The 21005-nt window shown below is 41.4% G+C and overlaps 1 protein-coding gene across 1 annotated transcript in view; it reads left to right on the top strand.

Annotated features, from left to right (window-relative positions):
- The window catches only part of NID2 (nidogen 2), a 49857-nt gene that overhangs the window by 26100 nt on the left and 2752 nt on the right, over window positions 1–21005 (top strand). Inside the window, exons 11-20 of the mRNA XM_072428959.1 lie at window positions 2241–2381; window positions 7758–7883; window positions 8768–9013; window positions 9880–10101; window positions 10470–10639; window positions 13345–13474; window positions 15324–15495; window positions 15602–15759; window positions 16320–16443; window positions 19378–19490. Of these exons, the coding sequence (XP_072285060.1) occupies window positions 2241–2381; window positions 7758–7883; window positions 8768–9013; window positions 9880–10101; window positions 10470–10639; window positions 13345–13474; window positions 15324–15495; window positions 15602–15759; window positions 16320–16443; window positions 19378–19490 (1602 nt within the window). The remainder of the gene's footprint in view (window positions 1–2240; window positions 2382–7757; window positions 7884–8767; window positions 9014–9879; window positions 10102–10469; window positions 10640–13344; window positions 13475–15323; window positions 15496–15601; window positions 15760–16319; window positions 16444–19377; window positions 19491–21005) is intronic.

Raw genomic sequence — 21005 nt, forward strand, 5'->3', positions numbered from 1 at the left:
TACTGAAATATTTTACATGGATATTATGAGAAGTGGCTGAGAAGTTCATGGCTTTGCCCAGAAAGAAGGGAGCTAGAGTTATGAAACAACACATTTATTCAACATATTCCCCTGAGACTGATGCACTTGGTACAGCGTAGTTGCAGCTTTTCTAGACCGTACAAATAAAATGCTTCAACTCGTTCCTTCTTCTGATCACTGTTCAAACATTTCAGCACCTACTTCGCTTGAAAGCTTGCCCATGTCTAGGATAGGGGTAATAACAAACCCAACACGCTCTCGTCAGATGTCAAGTATCTGGGCTATCTTTTTTAAGGATATTCGCTGGTCCTCAATAATCAGCTCATGGACAGCATCGCAGGTTGCCAGGTCAGTTGAGGTTGGGGGTGCCCACTGCGGGGCTCATCTTTAACGGTGAAATGCCCGGTCTTGAAATGAGATATTCAGGTTTTGACAGTGCTGTAGGAAGGACACTTCTCTCCTAGTGTTTGTGACATCTCAGTGTGAATGTCCTTTGCTGACTTTCCCTGGAGAAACAGAAACTTCATGACGTCCCGTAACTCCAACAACCTGAAACTGGCTTGTACCTCTGCCATCACAGCTTCTCACTAAAAGAAAAAACAATTTTAGGAATCGCAAAGACCTGATATTTGCACAGTACATACTAAGATATTAGGCTGTCATATGCCCCCACACTCATTTTTTATTTCATCTGGAAGGGGGCAAAGCCAGGAAATTCTCAGCACTCCCGCGTACACCATTCAAGGATACCAGTTTTGGACATGTGAATGTGGGACTAATCCCAACCTTAAGGTTTTACAGCTATCAGTGTGATTTAGTCACTGGTTTCCTTGAACCAAGCAATGTTTTCTTCTGGAATAAAATACCCTTAATCTGTCTGATTGCAACATTTTAAATACACTCACCTGTCCCTGTTCCGTTACGGTTGCCGCCATCTTCTTTTCTCTTCCTGCTTTCAGTCATACGCCATTTTGATTGGCCATGCTGGGATGACAAAACTCCTGCATAGGTGTGCAGGAATAAATTTAGCTCCAGCAGCCGCAGGGGAAGCTCTGATTCAATGAGTATTCTGGCTTCCTTTTTCTTTGTGTCTAATCCTTTACAACAATGATGGTTCACTTACTTGATTTTGGGGCCTCAAGCGTGTCCCCTGATCTCGCCAAAAAACTGTTCCTAATATTCTGTGAATGTAAATCGGTCAGAGACTACAGGCATTCTACAAGGGATGGCAAGAGACTTTGAAGGAGAGGGCCCTGAGGGCCAAACAGCAAGTGAACATTGGGTTACACACCACGATTCTTAAAGGCAGCAGCTATACGTAGGTGAACACTTAGTATTGGGCTGTACTACATTTAGGGATCCATGTTCTATAAATAGATAGGTGGTAAAAGGCAGCACTTAAGTGGCTGCTATACTGTTTTAAGTTTCATACAAAAGTTTATTTATTTGCATGCCAGCTGCTTTACATGCTGTTTTGGAATGTGCCAGCCTGGTTCTCATTCCCATTCTTCCATTCTCCTCTTTCTGCGTGGATGGGTTAATCTAGTCTCATATGGCTGTGTCAGCTGCCATTGTCGGCTTGTCTGGTGCTGTATAAATACTGCAGTGTGTCCAAAGCCGGTGCCATGTTCATATAGTCATATTCAATCCGCTGCCCACTTCATCTCGGCTTAGGACAACATTAGTTTGGAAGTGAGCAGAGTCCGAATTGATTTATGTTCTATACACACTTATTTAGCTATACCTCCAGGCAGTTAGAATTATTGCATTTCTGTACTTAATGCATTCTTCTATCATCTTAATTTGCAAGAAATGTACTTTCCCTAAATTTGCCTTGGTATCAGTCTATTGTAGGCTTTGTACGGAAGAGCTTAGACGGGGGGTAGGAGGAGCAGCACAATCCGATTCGGCTGTAGTACAAGGAGTGTGCGCATAGTGAGAGCAACAGAGATGAGCTCACTATCTAGTCACAACTGCAGCAGAGAAAAAGGTCAAACGGTGGCCCCCATACATCCCCAGCTGAGCTGTCCGTCAATTATTAAGCTCTAGGTGGCTGTGCATTGATTGGTGGCATTGGAACTCGACTTGGTACGCAAAAATCTTCCCAACCAACAGATTCTTCCTTGTTCTCATTTAAAAGAAAAAAGAAGTTTGGTTTTTACCATTTTTAGGTAGAACACTGCTAATGTCCCACATCCTGTCCCATTTTGTTTTTCCAGTGGGCAGTTCATTTGGGGATCCTTGTGAAGACGGCACACACACCTGTGACCTGTCCACATCCCAGTGTGTCCCACGTGGAGATGGAGTCTTTACCTGTGAATGCTTCCCTGGATACGCAAGGAGTGGACAGACATGCATTGGTAAGAGCTCATTCCTTCAAAGCTTTCTATTGGAAATGCTTTTTTACATTTATGAAATCATAGCAGAGTCTGTACAATTAAGGTATCTTTGCTTTAAAATGTAACAGAACTTCTATTAAATGGGGGCCTGACTGCAGTAAAGGTTGGGAAGGTGAACCTGTGGGCATATTATGTATCAGCAAGGACTTGAATCTTTTTAGCAAGCTCTATAAGATTTACACAAGCCCTCACTGTCCTCTGTAGCTGCCGGCACAGTGGAGCGATCCATCTTTAAAGATCACAGCAGAAGCACTGAAGTCATTCTGTTAACAACCCAACTTTCCTCCAAGCCGTAACCCAGCAGCCAAACTCTCCCTCTCTGAGTATTAATAAGCAACTCATCTTGCTTTTGCTCCTCCAGCAGTGAAACGGTTGATCACTTGCTTCCCTTCCCCATAGTGACTCATTAGCCTTGTATTCATTTTGTAATGTAAGCAAAAAGGTGGATCTATGGGAGGGAGTAGCTGGGTGAGCTGGAATTTTAAGAGAATGACTTTAGTGCTTTGGATTTTAACTATGATAATGAATTGCTCCACAGTGTCTGCAGCTACAAAAATTAGTGAGGTCTTGTTTCAAAGCTCATTTACATGGTAAGTAGGTGCTTGAACATCATTCACATCCTGATCAAATATTTACTTTGACTGTTTGCTTTTTGTGAAATACTGATATGGGACGCCTACTTCCGAGCATTCCTGTCAAGACTGTTAAAAAAAACACACCAACCTGCTACATGCCAATTTTGGCTTTTCTCTAAAAGTACGTCAAACTTTGGCCTTGTGAATGATCCTGATAACTTTGGCTCCTCACACATTTTACTGTGTGCCTTTCATGTGTTTTTTTTATTGCAGTTTGGGAATTTAGGTCCCTCCTGCCAAAATGACTTCACATACCACAGAGCATACATTGAGAAAGTTACTGATAACTGACACACTGGCAGACAAATTCATAACTCTGACACCATTAAGCCCCTTATTATTGTTATTAATAATAAACTGGATTTGTAAAGTGCCAACATATTACACAGCGCTGTACATTAAATAGACTATTAGATTCATTTACAGTATATCTCAAGCCACAACTTGGTGATTAGAATAGATTGGAGACCCCCCCCCCCCCTCCATCCTGTAGGTTATCATTGCTGTTTTTGTTCCTGCTGGAAAAATTCCCTCTTATTGTTCTGATGACCCTTGTCACCAGCTCAAAAGGTGATGGGAAAAGCAAACATTTATGGTTGCCACTGGAAGAAGGAAAAAGAGATAAATTTGCTAACCTGACCCAGTGACAGCTTGCTAAGAGCAGGATTTCCTTTCATTTATTTTTGGACAGGCGGTCGCCGGCTGGGATGCCTTTAAATGGAAGTGAAACAAAACTTTCAAAAATAAAGATATAATGAAAAAGTATAAAAAAGTGCTCGCCTCAATATCAGCTTCAGGGTGCAGTGTTCTCCCCGGGCCCTTTTAGCTGGGTGCACCACCAAGCAATTTACAGTAACCACCCAAAACCAAACAAACAAGAAATAGCTTGGAGATCTTACTGGCCAACAAAGGCTTATTTATCATAGGGTATACTGACAAAAATTACTAATCCCAATTAGGCCAGATTTCAGTTTTGTAAATGTGTGCAATGCCCTGGCCCCTTTTAGCTGGGCGCACCACTAGGCACCCTTCAGTAACCACCCAGCTGTTTTTGGATAATGACTGAAGCGTTGGGCCACAATACAAGGGACAAAACCCCCCAACAGCTTCTTCCCACCCAGCTTAGAAACATTTCTGGGTTGTACAGGTTAAATCGCTGGGCCCCACTGCTGCCTCCTGGGGTAACTCGGCACACCAAATCCTGCAAAATTGCATCCCAGTTTTTTGCAAAAGTGCATCTTTGCAGGATTTTGAGAGCCGAGGAGGCAGCAGTGAGGTGTGGTGACACCATCTGACTGGCCGGAATCTGGGACCAAGGTGAGCGTCTTTATTTTTGGGAACTTTTGTTGTGCAGCTTATCTTCTTGGGTTGGCTGGGAAGAAGACTTTTCATATGCATAGAAGGTCAATTAGGTTTCACTTTCCATTAGGGTAAAGCTGTTTTTAATGATGAATGCCCCTAGAAGGAAGATCCTGACTTAATGTACAGCGCTGCGTAATATGTTGGCGCTATATAAATACTGTTTAAATTATTATTATTTTTAACAATAAATTGGTTGGAATGACGATGAGTCCTTTGAATGTTTATCACATACAAGAGTGTATAGTGTTATAACAAGCCAAGCCGCTCCTATCTTGGCATGAACAATCTGCACTATTTTGTTATCTCCCAATTATTAAACCACTGACGTTTTGCTTGTGGCTGACGGCCTTGAATATGGCTCTTTGTCCCAGTGTGGAGTCACGGACGTTAATAACTGAATGACAAGAACAGAGTGTGATAATTGGAAACACGCAAATGGACACTGCAAACACGTTTCATGCCGACCAAAAAAAACAGATGTTCACTTTCAGTGAATTGTCACGAGAATGAGGCGGAAAAAGGGAGCCTGCCTTTAGTAAAGAGAACCTATCACTAGTTATTTGTAATCTGCAAACTGATATAAATGTCCAATTTGGGGGATCATTCAAATCAGTCCCTGTCAGAGCTGAATGTTGAACTTTTATTGGTCTTATAGAGCCTGTCCTAACCCTCATCTGTGCCCAAAATTCATAATGAACCATTTTATACCTAGTTTGTAACTATAATTTTACAGGATGCAGCCATATGGATCTATTATATGGCTTCTGCTACAAGAATGCAACTGGTAGAGAACAAACTTATCATTGCATCCTTAAAACGTGGAACGCACGCTAAATAATTGTTGCAGTAAGTAATCATTGGTGATAGTGTCCAGTAACAAAATGAAGGCGCACTGTTATGTTCTTTGGAGAGAAAAAGAGCTGAAGGAACCGCACTGTCCCATGGTAAAAATAGCAATCATTGGAGTTCTATAATTTAGCATCCTGGCATGGTAAATGACTTGTGGCGATTGGTTCCGACAACAAAAATTCAGCGTGCACACTGGCTTTAGGCAGCGACATAATAGTGATCTCAGGAAAAGAAACACCTTCATGTTAAGTGTGGCTTAATGACAGGTTCACTTTAATGGTGGTAATATAAAGGCACAAGGATAAATGCAGATATTATAGGTGTCCCAGGAGGCATCAAAGTGTGAAAATCAAAGAGACCCCCAAGGTAATTTGCTTTGTTTTATCATTTCCTGTGTTAAGGAGGTTGTTATCTACAGGTTCCTTTCAACTCCAAAATAGGTGCCCCCAGGGCCAAGAAAAAGCACAGATTGCTGTCAGCAGACAGACATGGGACGCATCAACGTCTGCAGCCCAGATGACAATGCATAGGACCTGCGGGGGAAAATGTCTGTGTTGTCCTTGCAACCAATCAGATATCAGCTGGCATTTCCTAGAGAGGGCAGGTGGAATCCAGTGTGCAATGGCACCTATTATAATCCGTATTATCCGTCATGTAGCTGTAAAAACAAAGCTTTAATATTGCTCAGGAATTTAGTCTCTCTTTACCCCAGTGAACAATTGGATGTACTTATTGTTTGGAACACTTTGTAAATTGTCTTCCCTTTAATCTTTGCTACTTGGAGGATAATTGCGGGCTGTAAAACTCTTTAAAGACAAAGTTTTATGTGCTGTATATTAATTTATAGTTTCTTTGTTAAAAGTACTTCCCAGTCTCACTAAAAATTAGCCATAGACACAGAGGACACAGCCAGCCTGAGCAAATCCTACAATCCCAGCACCAATTCTGCATTAATATTATTATTTTTATTAATAAACAGGATTTATATAGCGCCAGCATATTACGCAGTGCTGTACAATAGAGGTTGCAAATGACAGACAGTGACACAGGAGGATGAAAGAACCCTGCCCCGAAGAGCTTACAATCAGTGAGGTTGGGGTAGTATCACACTGTAGGAGGGGAGATATGTAGTGGTGAGAAGTAGTGAGGGTTTTAAGAGACAGAAGAAGATGGATAGGCAAGTTTGAAAAGATGGGTTTTGAGTGATCTTTTAATCGAGTGGAAAGTAGGAGCAAGCCGAAAAGGATGAGGAAGACCATTCCAGAGAGTCGGGGCAGCTCTAGAAAAGTCTTGGAGCCGTGCGTGTGATGAGGTTATGAGTGAGGAAGTCATTATTAGGTCATTGGAGGAGCAAGGAGAGCGGCTAGGGGGGGATTTTTCTACCAGGTCAGATTGGACAAGAAATGTGGAGGGATTTGAAGGCAAAGCACAGGAGCTTGGATTTGATTTTCAGGCCAGGGATACTTATGTCAGTTGTACATACCCCTGACCATGGGGAACAGGAAATACCTTGCTCGCTATACCAAGCAATTGGGCAAGTTTTGCTTTAGAGCAGGAAGAACTGTTGCCTTCCACTCCCATATACTCACACTTGCTAACCTAACACTTGGGCCCTCCATTTCCTCTACAACAGCACTTGGACCTGGCCTCTGGCACTAAATGGTATTATAGGAAGTTATAGGTGGGGATTGAAGTTATATGTGCACAATGTAAGTTTGTACTTCTTGACCTCCCTGCTCTAATGTGCACCAGTTGCACTTCAATGAACAAAGTACAGGGTTGCTTTACCATACCAACCCGAGATTATTCACATCAAAAGGAGAATCATATTCTAACTGATGGTTGATCGGATTTAGAAATTCTGAATCTTTTGTGGGTCCATTGGTTGAAACAATCGAATGGGGTGCCCAATTGAATGGGGAAATCAGCCTATACCAGATTTAAATACTGTGTTAAGATTTTATGGCTTTTTGTGTCTCAGTTGGGAAGATTACCTTTTGCCTTGCCCACCATTGCCAATGAGACGAAATGTGTGTATAAATCCCAATGCATGGTTATTCTAGAGACTTCGTTACCCCCAGACAGGCCAACATATGCATATGGGGTATGGGAGGTCATATAAAGCTGAAATTAAATGACGTAGGGTTGTGTTTCTGGCAGATAATGGCTGTGTACCTATAGCAATGTGAATTCCAGTTTTGGTGAAACACAATGGCGGCGGTTGCATTTCATTGACCTGGTCATAACCCGTGCCTCTCCACGGTTGTGCATGAAAATTGCCTAGGCATCCCTCCCTTATATTTCCTTCAAAGGACACCTGGATAATATCACCGGTCTAAAGTCAACAACAGCCAGTTGCTGACATTTTCCACGACCCATTTAGTTAAACACTCCAAGGTTTATGCCTGGATCTCGTATACACGGTCTGAGGTCAAGTAACTGGCAGCTGTGTGATGTACAAATATAATTCAGCTTCTTATCTCCCTTGCAGACGTTGATGAATGTGCGGAGCGCAGATGTCACCCAGATGCTACATGTTCCAACGTCCCGGGATCGTTCGCTTGTCGTTGCAACCCCGGCTTCACCGGTGATGGCTTCCAGTGTACACAAGCCCCAGGTAACGGAAAGACCGGACATGTAGTCCCCATGAGGATACAATTATCTGGAAATGTAATATCAGAGCATGTGCTTCCAATTTAAAAATAAATAGTGTTTGATTCCAGCTTTTCAGCCATGTATGTATGCGGAAACATAATATTTTCTGACAAAATGATCCCGAGTTGTTTTGAGTTGGTCATTAAATAAAAAGTGTTGGCTGCAAGCCACAAATAATAAACAAGATGCTGGGTATTAAGTATATGTAAATCCAATTGCTAAAATCTCATATTGAGTTTATCATGTTAAAGTGGAACTGAACTCTAAAGTAAGGCTTTGCTGTATAATGGGAGAGCGTTAGAAATGTTTATTTGAGCTTAGTGAACGTCCTGGTATGTGCGTGCACCTACAGATTCAAGGCACTGTTGGCTCTGACTGCTAGATTCAGGAGATTTGGGGATGTCCTCTTTTTGCTACTCGCCGTTCTCCTTGCTGGAGGATATGAGGAAGCAAAGCCTGGCTTCTGCCATGATGGCCTCTTCCATACAAAGTGCAGAACAAGGCATGGTAAGTCAGTGATCAGTTCCAGGTTGACCGCAGGCAGTACCTATGACTTGTCCTTTGTTCTTCTGACTTTGTTTTTTAGGCCCAGGTTCCAGAGTTTAGATCCTTGGTGATCCCACAATGAGGGAGCTGTAGACTTCCTACTGGGTGATAACACTTACTTTGCATTTTGCCCTGTCACATGAACATTGGCTGGAGGGGAGATAGAAACTCCCTGGCCAGTTAGACTATGCATTTTTCTTGGATTTTAGCTCTTGCTGACGTAAAGGAGTGTGTTACTATAATATATTGCTGCCTTTTATTCTTTAACCCATTTTGTACTGTCGATATTTAATTGTGCAGATAGACCACGGCCCTCCACACCATGCTTGGAGAAGAGACATTCCCTTCTTTCTGTTGGACTTCCCAGAGGTCCCCGTCCTCCACTTGTTGGAGCCTTCGTACCAGAGTGTGATGAAGAAGGTAACTACGTCCCACTTCAGTGCCACGGCAGCACAGGCCACTGCTGGTGTGTGGATAAGAACGGCAATGAAGTTGATGGAACAAGACGACCACCTGGTAGCGGAACCCCACAGTGCGGCATTCCAGGTAGGCACCAATTAAAACCTCCGTCCTGTTCTTACAATATGGCTGAAAGTAGGCTAGGCAGACTCATGGTAAATACTAGATTTTCAGGCTAGACTATGTAGCAGGACTATGGAGTTTGTACATTTTTGCTCACACTCCAGGTACCCAAAAATTGCTTTCAACAGACTTGCCTATTGTGCATTTGGTTAAGCCTGACCCTGTATGGTGACGTGCCTTTTGGGGTAATTTACCCCTAACGTCCTGTGTCAATGACAGGGTGTCACAAGGACAGGAAGCAATGAGTTAGATACTTTATAGGGACTGAGACAGCAACAAAAGTATATCTAGAGCGCTACCTGGATTTTATTGCTCTCTGTGTCTTCCAGTCCATGTGACACCAGCACAAGTTTATTTCATTCTTGGTGTCACTAAGATAGGAAATAAGCGCGCTATCTCCCCAAAGTAGAAATTATAGCGTGACCACATATATGTGCAGTGTTCAGTGGTCCAGCATGTGTTTTGGCAGAATGGCATTCATTATGGCAATAAATTCTTTGCTGCAGTGCACCTAATCTAAGGAAAACATTTTAGCTTTATTTTGTTTTTCTTCCAAATAATTTTTATTGTGAAAAAACATCAAGGTTCATACAAAAAAATAAAACAATTGTACAGTATGGGTCAAAGTTATACAACCAAAAATACATGTAAAGTGCAATATTAAAACCATAAACAGGATTGTGCATACCCAAATGAACCTGAGTATTAGCTTTATATTTGACAAAAACAAGAAGCTGATATTGAACGTCTTTAGGTGATCATTTCACTTTTATCAATATTTTTGTAATCACTGTCTCGACTTACCGGTCTTTTTTGTATTTGTTGAGCAGAACCCACCCAGAGGCCACAGACCATGTGTGAAAGGTGGAAGCAGAGCCTCCTCGATCATTATGGCGGAAGCCCCTCAGCTGAACACTATATACCACAATGCGATGCCTATGGAGAATTCACCCCTCTGCAGTGCCATGGCAATAGCGGCTATTGTTGGTGTGTGGATAAAGATGGAAGAGAGATTGAGGGATCCAGGACTCAGCCAGGAATGACACCAGCATGTAAGTATTAAAAAAAAAAATATTGAAACGTGACGAGCAGCACCAAACCAACCATGTCCTATGCACTGACCAAAAATCATAGCCAATTTATAAAAAGATCTGCTTTTTCTTCTGTTTGCATATTACTCTGATTACTCCATACTGTGCTGCCATTTTATGAATGTATGCGATGTCCTGCTGTGTGTTTCCTGCATATTGCAGAGGAATGGAGTACTGGCGCATGACTGGTTTGTTGCCTTTTTTTCTATTCAAATAAATTAATTCATCCAAATCATACAATTCATTTATATGCACAAATCACACTTTAAGATGTTAGCTGTTGGGGTCACAGTACTGTTTTTCTGAGCTCCCGTTTTCTTGCATTACAGGTCTTCCTAGTGTAGCTCCTCCCACTGTGCGCCCCACTCCACGCCCTGAAGTGACCCCTCCCACATCCGGCACTTATCTCCTGTATGCTCAGGGCCAGCAGATCGGATATCTACCACTGGACGGCGTGAAGTTTCGCAAGGACAAAGCCAGGACGCTCTTGTCACTACATGTAAAGTATTTTTCATTTCAGATAAATCTATACAATGTTTACGGGCACCTCAGTGCGTTGTACAGTACAGAATCAAATGGGCACCATAGTTGTGTCACTAGCTGTCCCTCAAATGGGCTTACAATCTAATGTTCCTACCACAGTCATTAATACAGTCTAAGGGCAATTTTGGGGAGAAGCCAAATATCCTAAGTGCCTGTTTTTGGAATGGGTAAGAAAACCTACACAAACACAGGGAGAACCTGCAAACTCCATGCAGATAGTGTTCTGGCTGAGATTCGAACCTGGGACCCAGCACTGCAAAGGCCAGAGTGCTAACCTGATATATAATGGGTCATAGAAAACATTTTTGTAGTCACCAGTATAGTAGGGGAAATTATCTGATGTGGACACTCATTCCAGTGACAACTATCCAAGGGGAATTCTTAGTTCCTTTCACTTCCTATTGTTTCTACAGTACAAAAAATTAAGGAATTCCATTCACAAAAAAAAAAAAAAACGGATTTTAACCATTTTGTATATTCTGTTTAAATTGAAATGGATTTGAAGTCATTTTGCAGTCATCCAAAACGCCCAGCACATGACAGCGTTCCCATCGCACGGCTAAATGTATTCTGCAGCTTGGCATATTGCTTCCACCAGAGCAGGAAATGGGATCTGCGTCTCAGAAATAATTACAACGAACATCGCTGCCGTGTTAGCGGTCACAGAACACATTGATTCCCACAAGAAAGCAGATCCGACACATGTGTAGGTTGTACTGTGCTCCGGCCAAGTCTGCTGGAGGAGGCGGAGGTCTGTGCCGTGCAGCTGTGGCGTGTGGGATTCGTTCCAGATCCCCCCGAACCTCCCAGAGAATCCTCGCCATTGTTAGTCAGCGAATGCCTTGGGGAAGAACCTACAGCCCCGTTCTGTGTTTCCTTTCCATTTCCATATGCTTTAAGTGAGGCTTTGCTGGTTACAGTCACTTGTCAAATATGTTAGGAAAGGATGTTTGACAAAACGATAATACAAATGTAAACCAAAATGCGTCTGGAAATCCTGGAAAAGCGACACTAGAAAGGTTAACTGTCTGTACCGGAGATACTTTTATGGTAAAACTGAAGTCCATATCTACAAATAAATATAATGAGCTGTATTTGTCCATGCAGTTCTAAAATTTACACATCAATGCCAAACTGATCTATACGGCAGGCAAGAGACTTGATTTTTCTCTGCTGCAGTTAGATAATTTACAGTTACTGTCCCTCTCTTAGGCTACGTACACACGTGCAATAATTGTCTTTAGAAAACGAATGAATAACGACAGATCAATGATTATGCATGCTTATTTTGAACGTATTGTGCACAATTCTGTACATTCTGTAAAGATACGATCGTTCAAATATAATCCACCAATAGTGTACACACGCTAGATACGAGCATTTAAACCAGGGGTGCGTAACAGGTGGATCGCAATCTATCGGTATATCGCAAAGGCCACGTAAGTAGATCGCGGAGCCCTGCCTTTCAAAATAAACTCTACCGCGCACATGAGTTTTTATTTGTTGGTAGATCATTTTGACTTGGTCATTTTAAAGGTAGCTCAGAAGCCAAAAAAGTGTGGGCACCCCTGGTCTGAACAATGCAAGAAGTGACATGTAAGGGAAAAAGTGTTTTGCAGAACCTTCCACGATCACCGAAGGACTGTACACACAATAGATTGCGAACGATAGTCATCAGATCCACCGGGATAGTCCTTCGTTTCCAGCGACAATCCTCATTCATCGGTGTCCTTGGCCAGACGTTGTGCACTTTTTTTGTTAACAATTATCGGACCAATGGTCATTAGTCGTTCGTCTACAACTATAATTATTGCAGGTGTGTACGCAGCCTTAGCCTGTAACTAGACAAGCTTATCTCTCTTTCACTCTGCTATCTCCTCCTTGTTAGCACATGAGGCTCCCAGTGCTGGTTACCTCTTTCGCTCTTAAGTTTTGATATTTAGATATAGCATGAGCCTTAAAATAAAGCTTACATTTAGGGCCCACTAATGCATATGTTACTTTAACGAATGTGTGTGCCCATGCACTTTTCTTGCACATAATTTGCTTTGTTAGGGTAATCCATTTATTTGAATAAGCTGCTCAATGATGCACAACAGTCCAAAAATCAGACCGGCTTTTTGGAAGTGCACTTTTGCACGTTGTCTTCTGGTGCAGTGCAATGCCTTCCAAAAGTTCATTGCATTACATTGTTACTGCAGGAACCCCCCATTCTGGATGATAAGCAGGCCTGTGCAGAGTCTTCAGTTCTGCTGTCTACAACACTGACAATGTCCATTCGTCATTTTGCAAAGTTTAGGAGAGTCAAAAGGGGCTTAGACTGATTAGCTTACACTCAATCCATACCCAAAAGATCCAAAAAATCCTCAGATTCTGGATAAAGTAAGGAGTGATTTGTTGTCACATTTGGAGATTTCCTATTATTCCCCCCCAGTGAGAATGGTCACCTGGACACATAAAAGCTTTAGGTTCTAATCCGCCTTTCATCCATGCTTGTTCGGGGTCAGTGACTCACGGTAGGGATCTGGCGGGATTGTGTGCGCAAGCCTTTTGGAGTTGAGTTGCTTACTGGGGCAATGGTTTGTTTTATTGTAACGTCCAATATAAATGCCGTGTTTTCAACCATGGAAGAGGGTTAATGGTCATTTTTGTGTCTTTCAGGGCTCCATAGTAGTGGGCATTGATTACGACTGCCAAGAGAAGAAAGTTTACTGGACAGATGTCTCTGGACGTACAATCAGTCGAGCGGGCTTGGAACCCGGAGCAGAACCAGAAGTCATTATTAGCACAGGTAACTTTAATTTTTTTGCCAATTCGCTCCACAAAATGTGGTCGGTACTTTATAAATACTCCAATTTATTAAAGCCCTTAAGACTGGGGGATCCAGCAAACCCAGAATAGATATATTAAAAGCCTTTGCTTAATAGCAAATGTTTTCCATACTGGACCAGATCCATTCCAGGTTTACTGGTTGACCCATGTTCTTTCCTGATAGGCTATCCTCTCCAGTCATTGGATTCAGGTCCATTGGATCCAGACATCAATAAATCAGACTCATTGTGTAGGAAAAAACAGGTGCAAATTAGCTGATTGTAATAAGTTAACTAATAAAAATGTAATTTACTGTGTATTGTGTTTGTCTCACATAATGAAATGAGCGAATATGGCTGCCCTCTTTTTACTTATTTTACCTCCTTAATGACCAAAAGCCATTGGAGCCTCACTGCCCAGACCAAATTTGCAGTAATATACCATTAAGCAAACATTGACTACAATACACAGGTGTGAGTCCAGTCCTGGACTTTTATTTGGTACAAAATGTAATAATATTTTTAATTTATTATAGCCTGGCTAAAATATGATTTTGTAGTTTAACTTTTTGTATTATAATTGTATCTGTCAACTATGGTAATAAATAGAGGCACACTGCCACCTTCTGGCAGCAGACACAGCTGCAGGCTAATGATTTGGTTTGTAAATGGAACACCAGGGTTCCTTCAGAGATTGCTAGGGGGTTCTTGAGCAATGAGTAATATGAGCCTCTCAGGTCAGTTTAAGTGTCACCAGTGACCTTTTTGGCTATCTGTAAGGGTGACATTCTTCCCACTTACCACCACACTAATATACAGTGAGCTGTGGATATATTAACCATAGAAGGGGTTCCCTGAAGTTATTTGAAGGGTTCCCCCACATAAAAAAAAGCTGTATGATGTAATCATCATAATTGTCTGTCACAATAATCTCATGATCATATTAGTGTACACAGGTGTGCAGTTTGTATCACACATCACACCTAGAAGTATTCAAGTAACTGCATGCGATTTCGGAGTCCACATTTCAGGTGTATAGGAGGTCCTTATTAAAGGGACCCTGTCACCAGACAATTTATTTTACCAAATTACCCCATAGGGTAATAGGTTAAGTATGGGCACTTAACCTATATTTAATCCACATTATTCCCTTGTAAAAACCCTCCTTTGTGTTGACATCCAAAAGCCTTGCTGGGAACCCCCATCTTGGACATAATGTTATCAACCCAAAAGATTCCCTTAAGTGACTCTGTATAGTAGTGTTCTTACCCGGAATCTACATACAAGGTTACGTAGGGAAATGAGGGGATGGGAGGAGGAGCTGGGCAAGCACAGACATTAGACATTCCCACGGTGGCTCAGTGGTTGGCACTCTGGCCTTTGCAGTGCTGGGTCCCAGGTTCAAATCTCGACCAGGACACTATCTGCATGGAGTTTGCAGCTTCTCCCTATGTTTGTGTGGCTTTCCTCCCCGTACTCCAGTTTCCTCCCACATTCCTAAAACATGCAGTTAGGTTAATTGGCTTCCCCCCAAAATTGTCCTTAGACTGTATCAATGACATATGACTATGGTAGGGACATTAAATTGCGAGCTCCTTTGAGAGACAGCTAGTGACATGACTATGGACTCTGTACAGCGCTGCCTAATATGTTGGCATTAAATAAATACTGTATAATAATAATTCCCAAAAGAATGGAGAGCTATGATGTGCAAAGAGAGGGGTGTTGGGAAATAAATTCTTTAGGCAAATTCAGAGGTACATTGCAATTAAAAAAAATAAAATCTGTTTGTTGTCTCATTAAGCCTTTGTTGCAATGTTTTTATCTTAGATCTGATGAGTCCGGAAGGCCTGGCCATTGACTATCTGCGTAAAACCATGTTCTGGACTGACAGCGGTACTGATAAAATCGAGAGCGCACGGCTGGATGGGACAGGCAGGAAAACTCTGTTTGACACAAACCTGGTGAATCCTCGTGCCATCACTGTGGATGCCGTGCGAGGGTGAGTACAGCTGGACATGGACAGACTAATGTACAAGCCCAATATGATCATCCCAGTAAAGGGTTCACAGAGATTTGGATACTTATTGATCTCTCTACTCCTGCAGGAACCTGTACTGGACAGACTGGAACAGAGAGGCACCAAAGATCGAAACCTCTTACATAGATGGCTCAAACAGGAGGATTCTGGTCAATGATGATCTTGGTCTACCCAATGGCTTGACGTTTGATCCATTCTCCAAACAAATATGTTGGGCAGATGCAGGTACTTCCTATTTAATGTTTGATTCCTATTTCTCCAACTCAAACAGGTTAACATAACTTGTTACTTGTGTGCTGAGGTTTAATTCCCAGATTTTGTTGTATCCATGCTGGATGTAAAGAAGAGCCGAGAGATGACTCAGAAAATGTATATAAGCCGAATCCTGCAACCTACTAATTACTTTCAAGGCTTGATTTGCTAGACATAAACTTGAAGGATAAAAAGTCTGTGATTTTATTGCAGACCTACACCGGCCCCAGTGAGTGACAGCTTGTTATGGTTCCTGTGGCTGAGACTGTGTATTTAAGCCTTGAAGACGATTGATGTGTTCTGGTTACATATGTACAGGAGGAGGCATTGCAATAGAACTGGAAGTGACAAATTCCTTCCATAAAACTTACTATGTTTAGAGCTGAGGCAGTGAGCCCTATGGGTACTGCAGTGACCAATAAATATCATGGTAAAAGCAATTTGCAGCAATCCCCCAACAGCAATATCTAGCATACCATGTTTTGTTCAAAAATTATTTTTGTACACTGATTTTTTTTTTCTTTCAAATGTAGGAACCAAGAAACTAGAATGTATTTTGTCCAATGGAACTGGAAGGCGAGTGGTACAGAGTAACCTCATTTATCCCTTTAGCGTTGTGGGATACGCCAATCACTTCTACCACACGGATTGGAGGAGGTAAGGAGGAACAAGCAGAATTTCTAATTGCTTCAGATTTTATTTCCAGTTTGCAGGCAGTATGTCATGGTATTATGACATAATGTGAAAGTGCAACACCCTGCCCAAAAACTAATAATTAATTGCACTTTGGGAGCCGGGCACACAGCACAGCTTCTGTACAGACATCAGCTGAGCCCCACATTGATTAGTTCACTTACCAGAACCTGTGACCAGTAAGACTTTTATGATGGAGAAAGCTCCAACTCAGACAGATGTCTCGGCCCCTCTGTATTGGGTGCTCTCCGGGAATATAAAAAGGTATTAGGAAACAGTACTTTTTAGCAGACTGTTTTTGATAGCGATACTTAACAGCTTCATGTTAGTGATTTCACCTATACTAGGGTTTAATTGTTGGGCAGATGCTGAATAGATATTTAGGGGTTTATTATCTCTGCAGTAAGATTTGTGGACTCTCAGGTCTGAAAATTTTTTCTGGCCATTAGGAACTGAGGTCATATTCTTTCTTGACTTTTTTGTTACAGTGTGAAATAAAGGAGTAGTTTGATTCTGTGGTGGGGCAGAAACCTTCTACAGAAGTATTTCTTGATCTTATTAACCCCTTAAAATAACTTTCAGGTCTTAGGAACCCCTTTTATAATAATTTTATGCACAGCTCACAGTATATATTAGTGTGGTGGTCAGTTTGAAGAATGCTTCTTACATGGCCAGTGGTAAGAGTGTCACTCCTATAGATAGCCAAAAAGATCATTGGTGTCACTTAAACTGACATAATAAGCAGCACAACTGCTCATTTCTCAGGGAAACATTCTTCTAGGGTGTAGCAGTCTCTGTAATATCAGCAGCTAATGTACGAATGGAACAGATGACTTTGCACCCTGGCCCGCCTGTAACCAGAATATGAGCACTGGGTCTACTGACCTTTCACAGAGACAGTGTACTATTGTTTCAGAGCTAGTCCTTTTGCACAGGTATTACAGTGTACTGGGTAAGCTGACTTTGTCATCACTGTTACCATTGTTAGTTACCTTTGCTGCTTAAAAAGGAGAAAATCTAAATTGTTGCGGAAAGGCTTCAGCTTACACAAGCTGTTCAGCCATTACAATTAATACTCACTTGTTGAGTCAAAGCACTCTGATTGCTAAATGATTCCACTGTGTAATTATTAAGATTCTGGTAAAATGAGCTCATCTTAGCGTATTTGTAATTTACACAAAGTACTGTTTTCTTACAATCTGAAATTGTGATTTTTAACTACTTCATCTCTCAAATCTGTACACCCCTAATGACCAGCAGAATTTTTGTAGTTTTTCTAAGGGCCGGTTTACAGTAGATAACCGGCACCAGATAGCTCCACTTTCTTGATTGAGATTTCTCAGCCTTTCAACACTGGAGGTGAATGGGGACAATCCTTTCAGGTCCAGTGCTAAATGACTGAGAAACCTCAGTGTCAGAGTAACCTCAGTTAACAGGAAACTACACTACTACACATACGGAATCGGTCATTCCCCGTGGGGTGCCGGCTTACCCGAGGTTCCACTGTATTTTCCAATGGCTTCATCATTGAAGTAATACATAAAACAAGGACAAACAAGGCTTTCTTCTGGTGATATTTTCTTGCAAAAAATGTATTTTTACTAATACAAAAACAAAGTATTGTTGCTGTGTATAAGTAACAATGGTATTATTATTTGTCTGTTTAAAGAAAAAAACTGCTACAATTAGGATTCAAGTACAAATGGGGCTTTCTTTCTGTCGGTGTGACACCAATAACAAGGGAAAAACATTGAGTGATGATAGTTAGAAATGATGTTATCATAGCCGCTGTATTTACAAGCAAACAAACGTGAGGGAGACAGAGGATGGGGGATGTAATATATGCACCCTGCTGAACTGACATTTCTCGGGTTTGTGTTGTATGATGTATAAGAAAAAAAGATTTTGTATGGCAAATCAAATGTATATAGTGTTTGTAAACAAATAGATGAAAGAGTAACTTTTATATAAAGATTGTGCATTATCAATTAAGTTTTGGTCTCTCCAAAACTTCTTATTGTATGTTAATTGACCACAATGGGTTAGACTTAGTAGTGTTCATCACTAGGCCTAAGGACTGTAGCATACGAGTGAAATCAGTGCTCCTCTTGGCATCTAAAACCAGCCAACACTGGAAATCCCAGTGCCATTTATGATGGAAGCATCTACACAAACACTGTCATTTTACTCTAATTGGACAAAGTGACAGTGTACTAATTTCAGTATTGGGAAGAAATAGCAAATGCTGTAGAGGAGCTGTGTGTACTGCTTATAAAATGGAAAAATATATGGTCAATTGTGTTATTTAAAGTAACTAAAGTAGTGTCTGTGCAAATTTCCCTTTTAGTCCACTGATACACAACTCTCCAAGCCCTAACCTACCATTCTTGGTGTCGGCATCTCGTCCCTTGTGCCAGAGCTCAGGTTTAGGAATTAGCTTTCAGGTGGAGGGCATATGTTTCCCCATATATAAAAATATCAGTGGTAGTGGAGGAAGGACCAGCAGAATATTTCATGCATCAGCATGTTGGGCGAGTATTCAGTTACGTTTCCATGAATGGTTAAAGTGGCTTTGTTTTTATTAAATGTGGTTGCAATCTGTGGCCATACCAGTCTGCAAAATACTCAGACCCTTGGTAAAACCAGCAACCATTTGGTGGCCTCTGACATTCCTACAAGCAGATAAGTAAATATATTCATCAGCAGATACATTCATGAAAAATATGTTAAAAATGTAACTTACCTGTAACTGTATCAGTAATTATCAGATTCTGCTTTTCCTGCCATTCACACTTGCTTTGGGTATTCAACATTTACACCAAAAACTGTACTCGCATATTATTCTTACTGCCTCCGGTTGAATTAATTTGGAGCTGAATTCTTCTTGTGTCTTTCCAGGGACGGTGTTATATCCGTAAATAAAGACAATGGCCAGATCACAGAGGAATATCTCCCAGAACAGCGATCACACCTCTATGGAATAACAGCAGTGTATCCATATTGTCCTTCTGGTGAGTCTGCACATTGTGTGCTTGTACAACCCTCCGTTATAGCAATCCTGATCTTTTGTCACAGTGACACAACACAACATGGGTAAAAGTATCAGGAACCGATAATGTTTAACACCAAGCTGTTTAGAACTGAACAGATCCCGGTAGCATAATACCAATCAATAGCTAGAATAATACAACGTGACCAACTAAAGAACTAGGGGCAGGTGCAAGTAATAACATAGTCATACACAAAAAGTAAACTATAGTTAAGCTTTAGTGAAAAGTTTAATTTATGACCTCTAACCATAACAACAAATAGCTTCTAAAAGTTTAGTTATGGAACCTTCACCCTAAATTGGGCAAATCTCCTGTTCCTGTCATCCTGATCCCCGTGTGAAAGGCTTTGCAATTAAACCATCAGCATGTATTTAGCAGGCACCAACTCTGCTCAGCCCCCCACTTACCTGCCTTCTGTTTAGCCACTACCGATGTGGTGTCTTTGCAGAGCATTATGGGAAAGCAGTCGCTGCTGCAGGCTGACTTTATGGTAAGTGGGAGCGGATCAAAATATGGTGCATTATTAAAGAAGTGCAAAGTTGCAATTATTAAATTGCATTTTACATTTTTAGAATGAAAGATAGTTTGTCTATCTGTTAACTGGGAGCAAATTTTCAACTTTTAAGCTCTGGATCCCTTTACTGGTTTCTGTTTGGTCTCAAAGTCATGGCTATTATTCCTGAACCAAGAATATATGCCATACTCTTACTGCTGTACTCTATATATCAACATTACCAAGCAAAAGAAAAAATAGCTGGGGGAAAACAAAAACCACATTCACTATATTTCTGCAGTTACATTTCCATGTCATGTGTTTTGAACGCTAAAAACCCAGAAAAATACCAGAAGGTCCCAGCTCGCATATAGTGACCTAGAAATACAATTTCTGCTTTATTAAAATCCCAAGCAATTTTGTCTGCCCTGCCCAGTTCACCTCTACTGGGCTCTAATACATTTCCACTTATGTTATGGAGAACGACCGATGTGGTCCATAGTCCAGCAAGGGATGAATACGTAAAGATGAATAGACCCGTTCACTCTATCTATCCAGAACATAATTATTGAATCTCACCTTAATTGGACCTTGCATGAGATTTAATCCCCTAGATGGTGTCCCTGAACAGTATTGCAAAATCGGAGATTATTAAAGTAAAATCTCATGTTAGTGACGGAATAGTCACATCCAGCCAGTTTAGGCTTAGATTCTCTTAGTCTTCTTTCATAGCACGGATGTACAAAGGTCTAAAATAGACAAGGTACTTGCACCCTATGGACCTGATTTATTAAATCTCACCAAGGCTGGTGGGGATACACTTTCATCAGTGAAGCTGGGTGATCCAGCAAACCTGGAATGGATTTCGTCAGTCATGTGCCATTTGCTAACAAATGTTTTCCATACTGAACCAGATCTATTCCAGGTTTGCTGGATCACCCAGCTTCACTGATGAAAGTGTATCCTCTCCAGTTTTTGAGAGC

Source organism: Pyxicephalus adspersus, chromosome 12, assembly GCF_032062135.1.
Source record: "Pyxicephalus adspersus chromosome 12, UCB_Pads_2.0, whole genome shotgun sequence".
Taxonomy (NCBI): domain Eukaryota; kingdom Metazoa; phylum Chordata; class Amphibia; order Anura; family Pyxicephalidae; genus Pyxicephalus; species Pyxicephalus adspersus.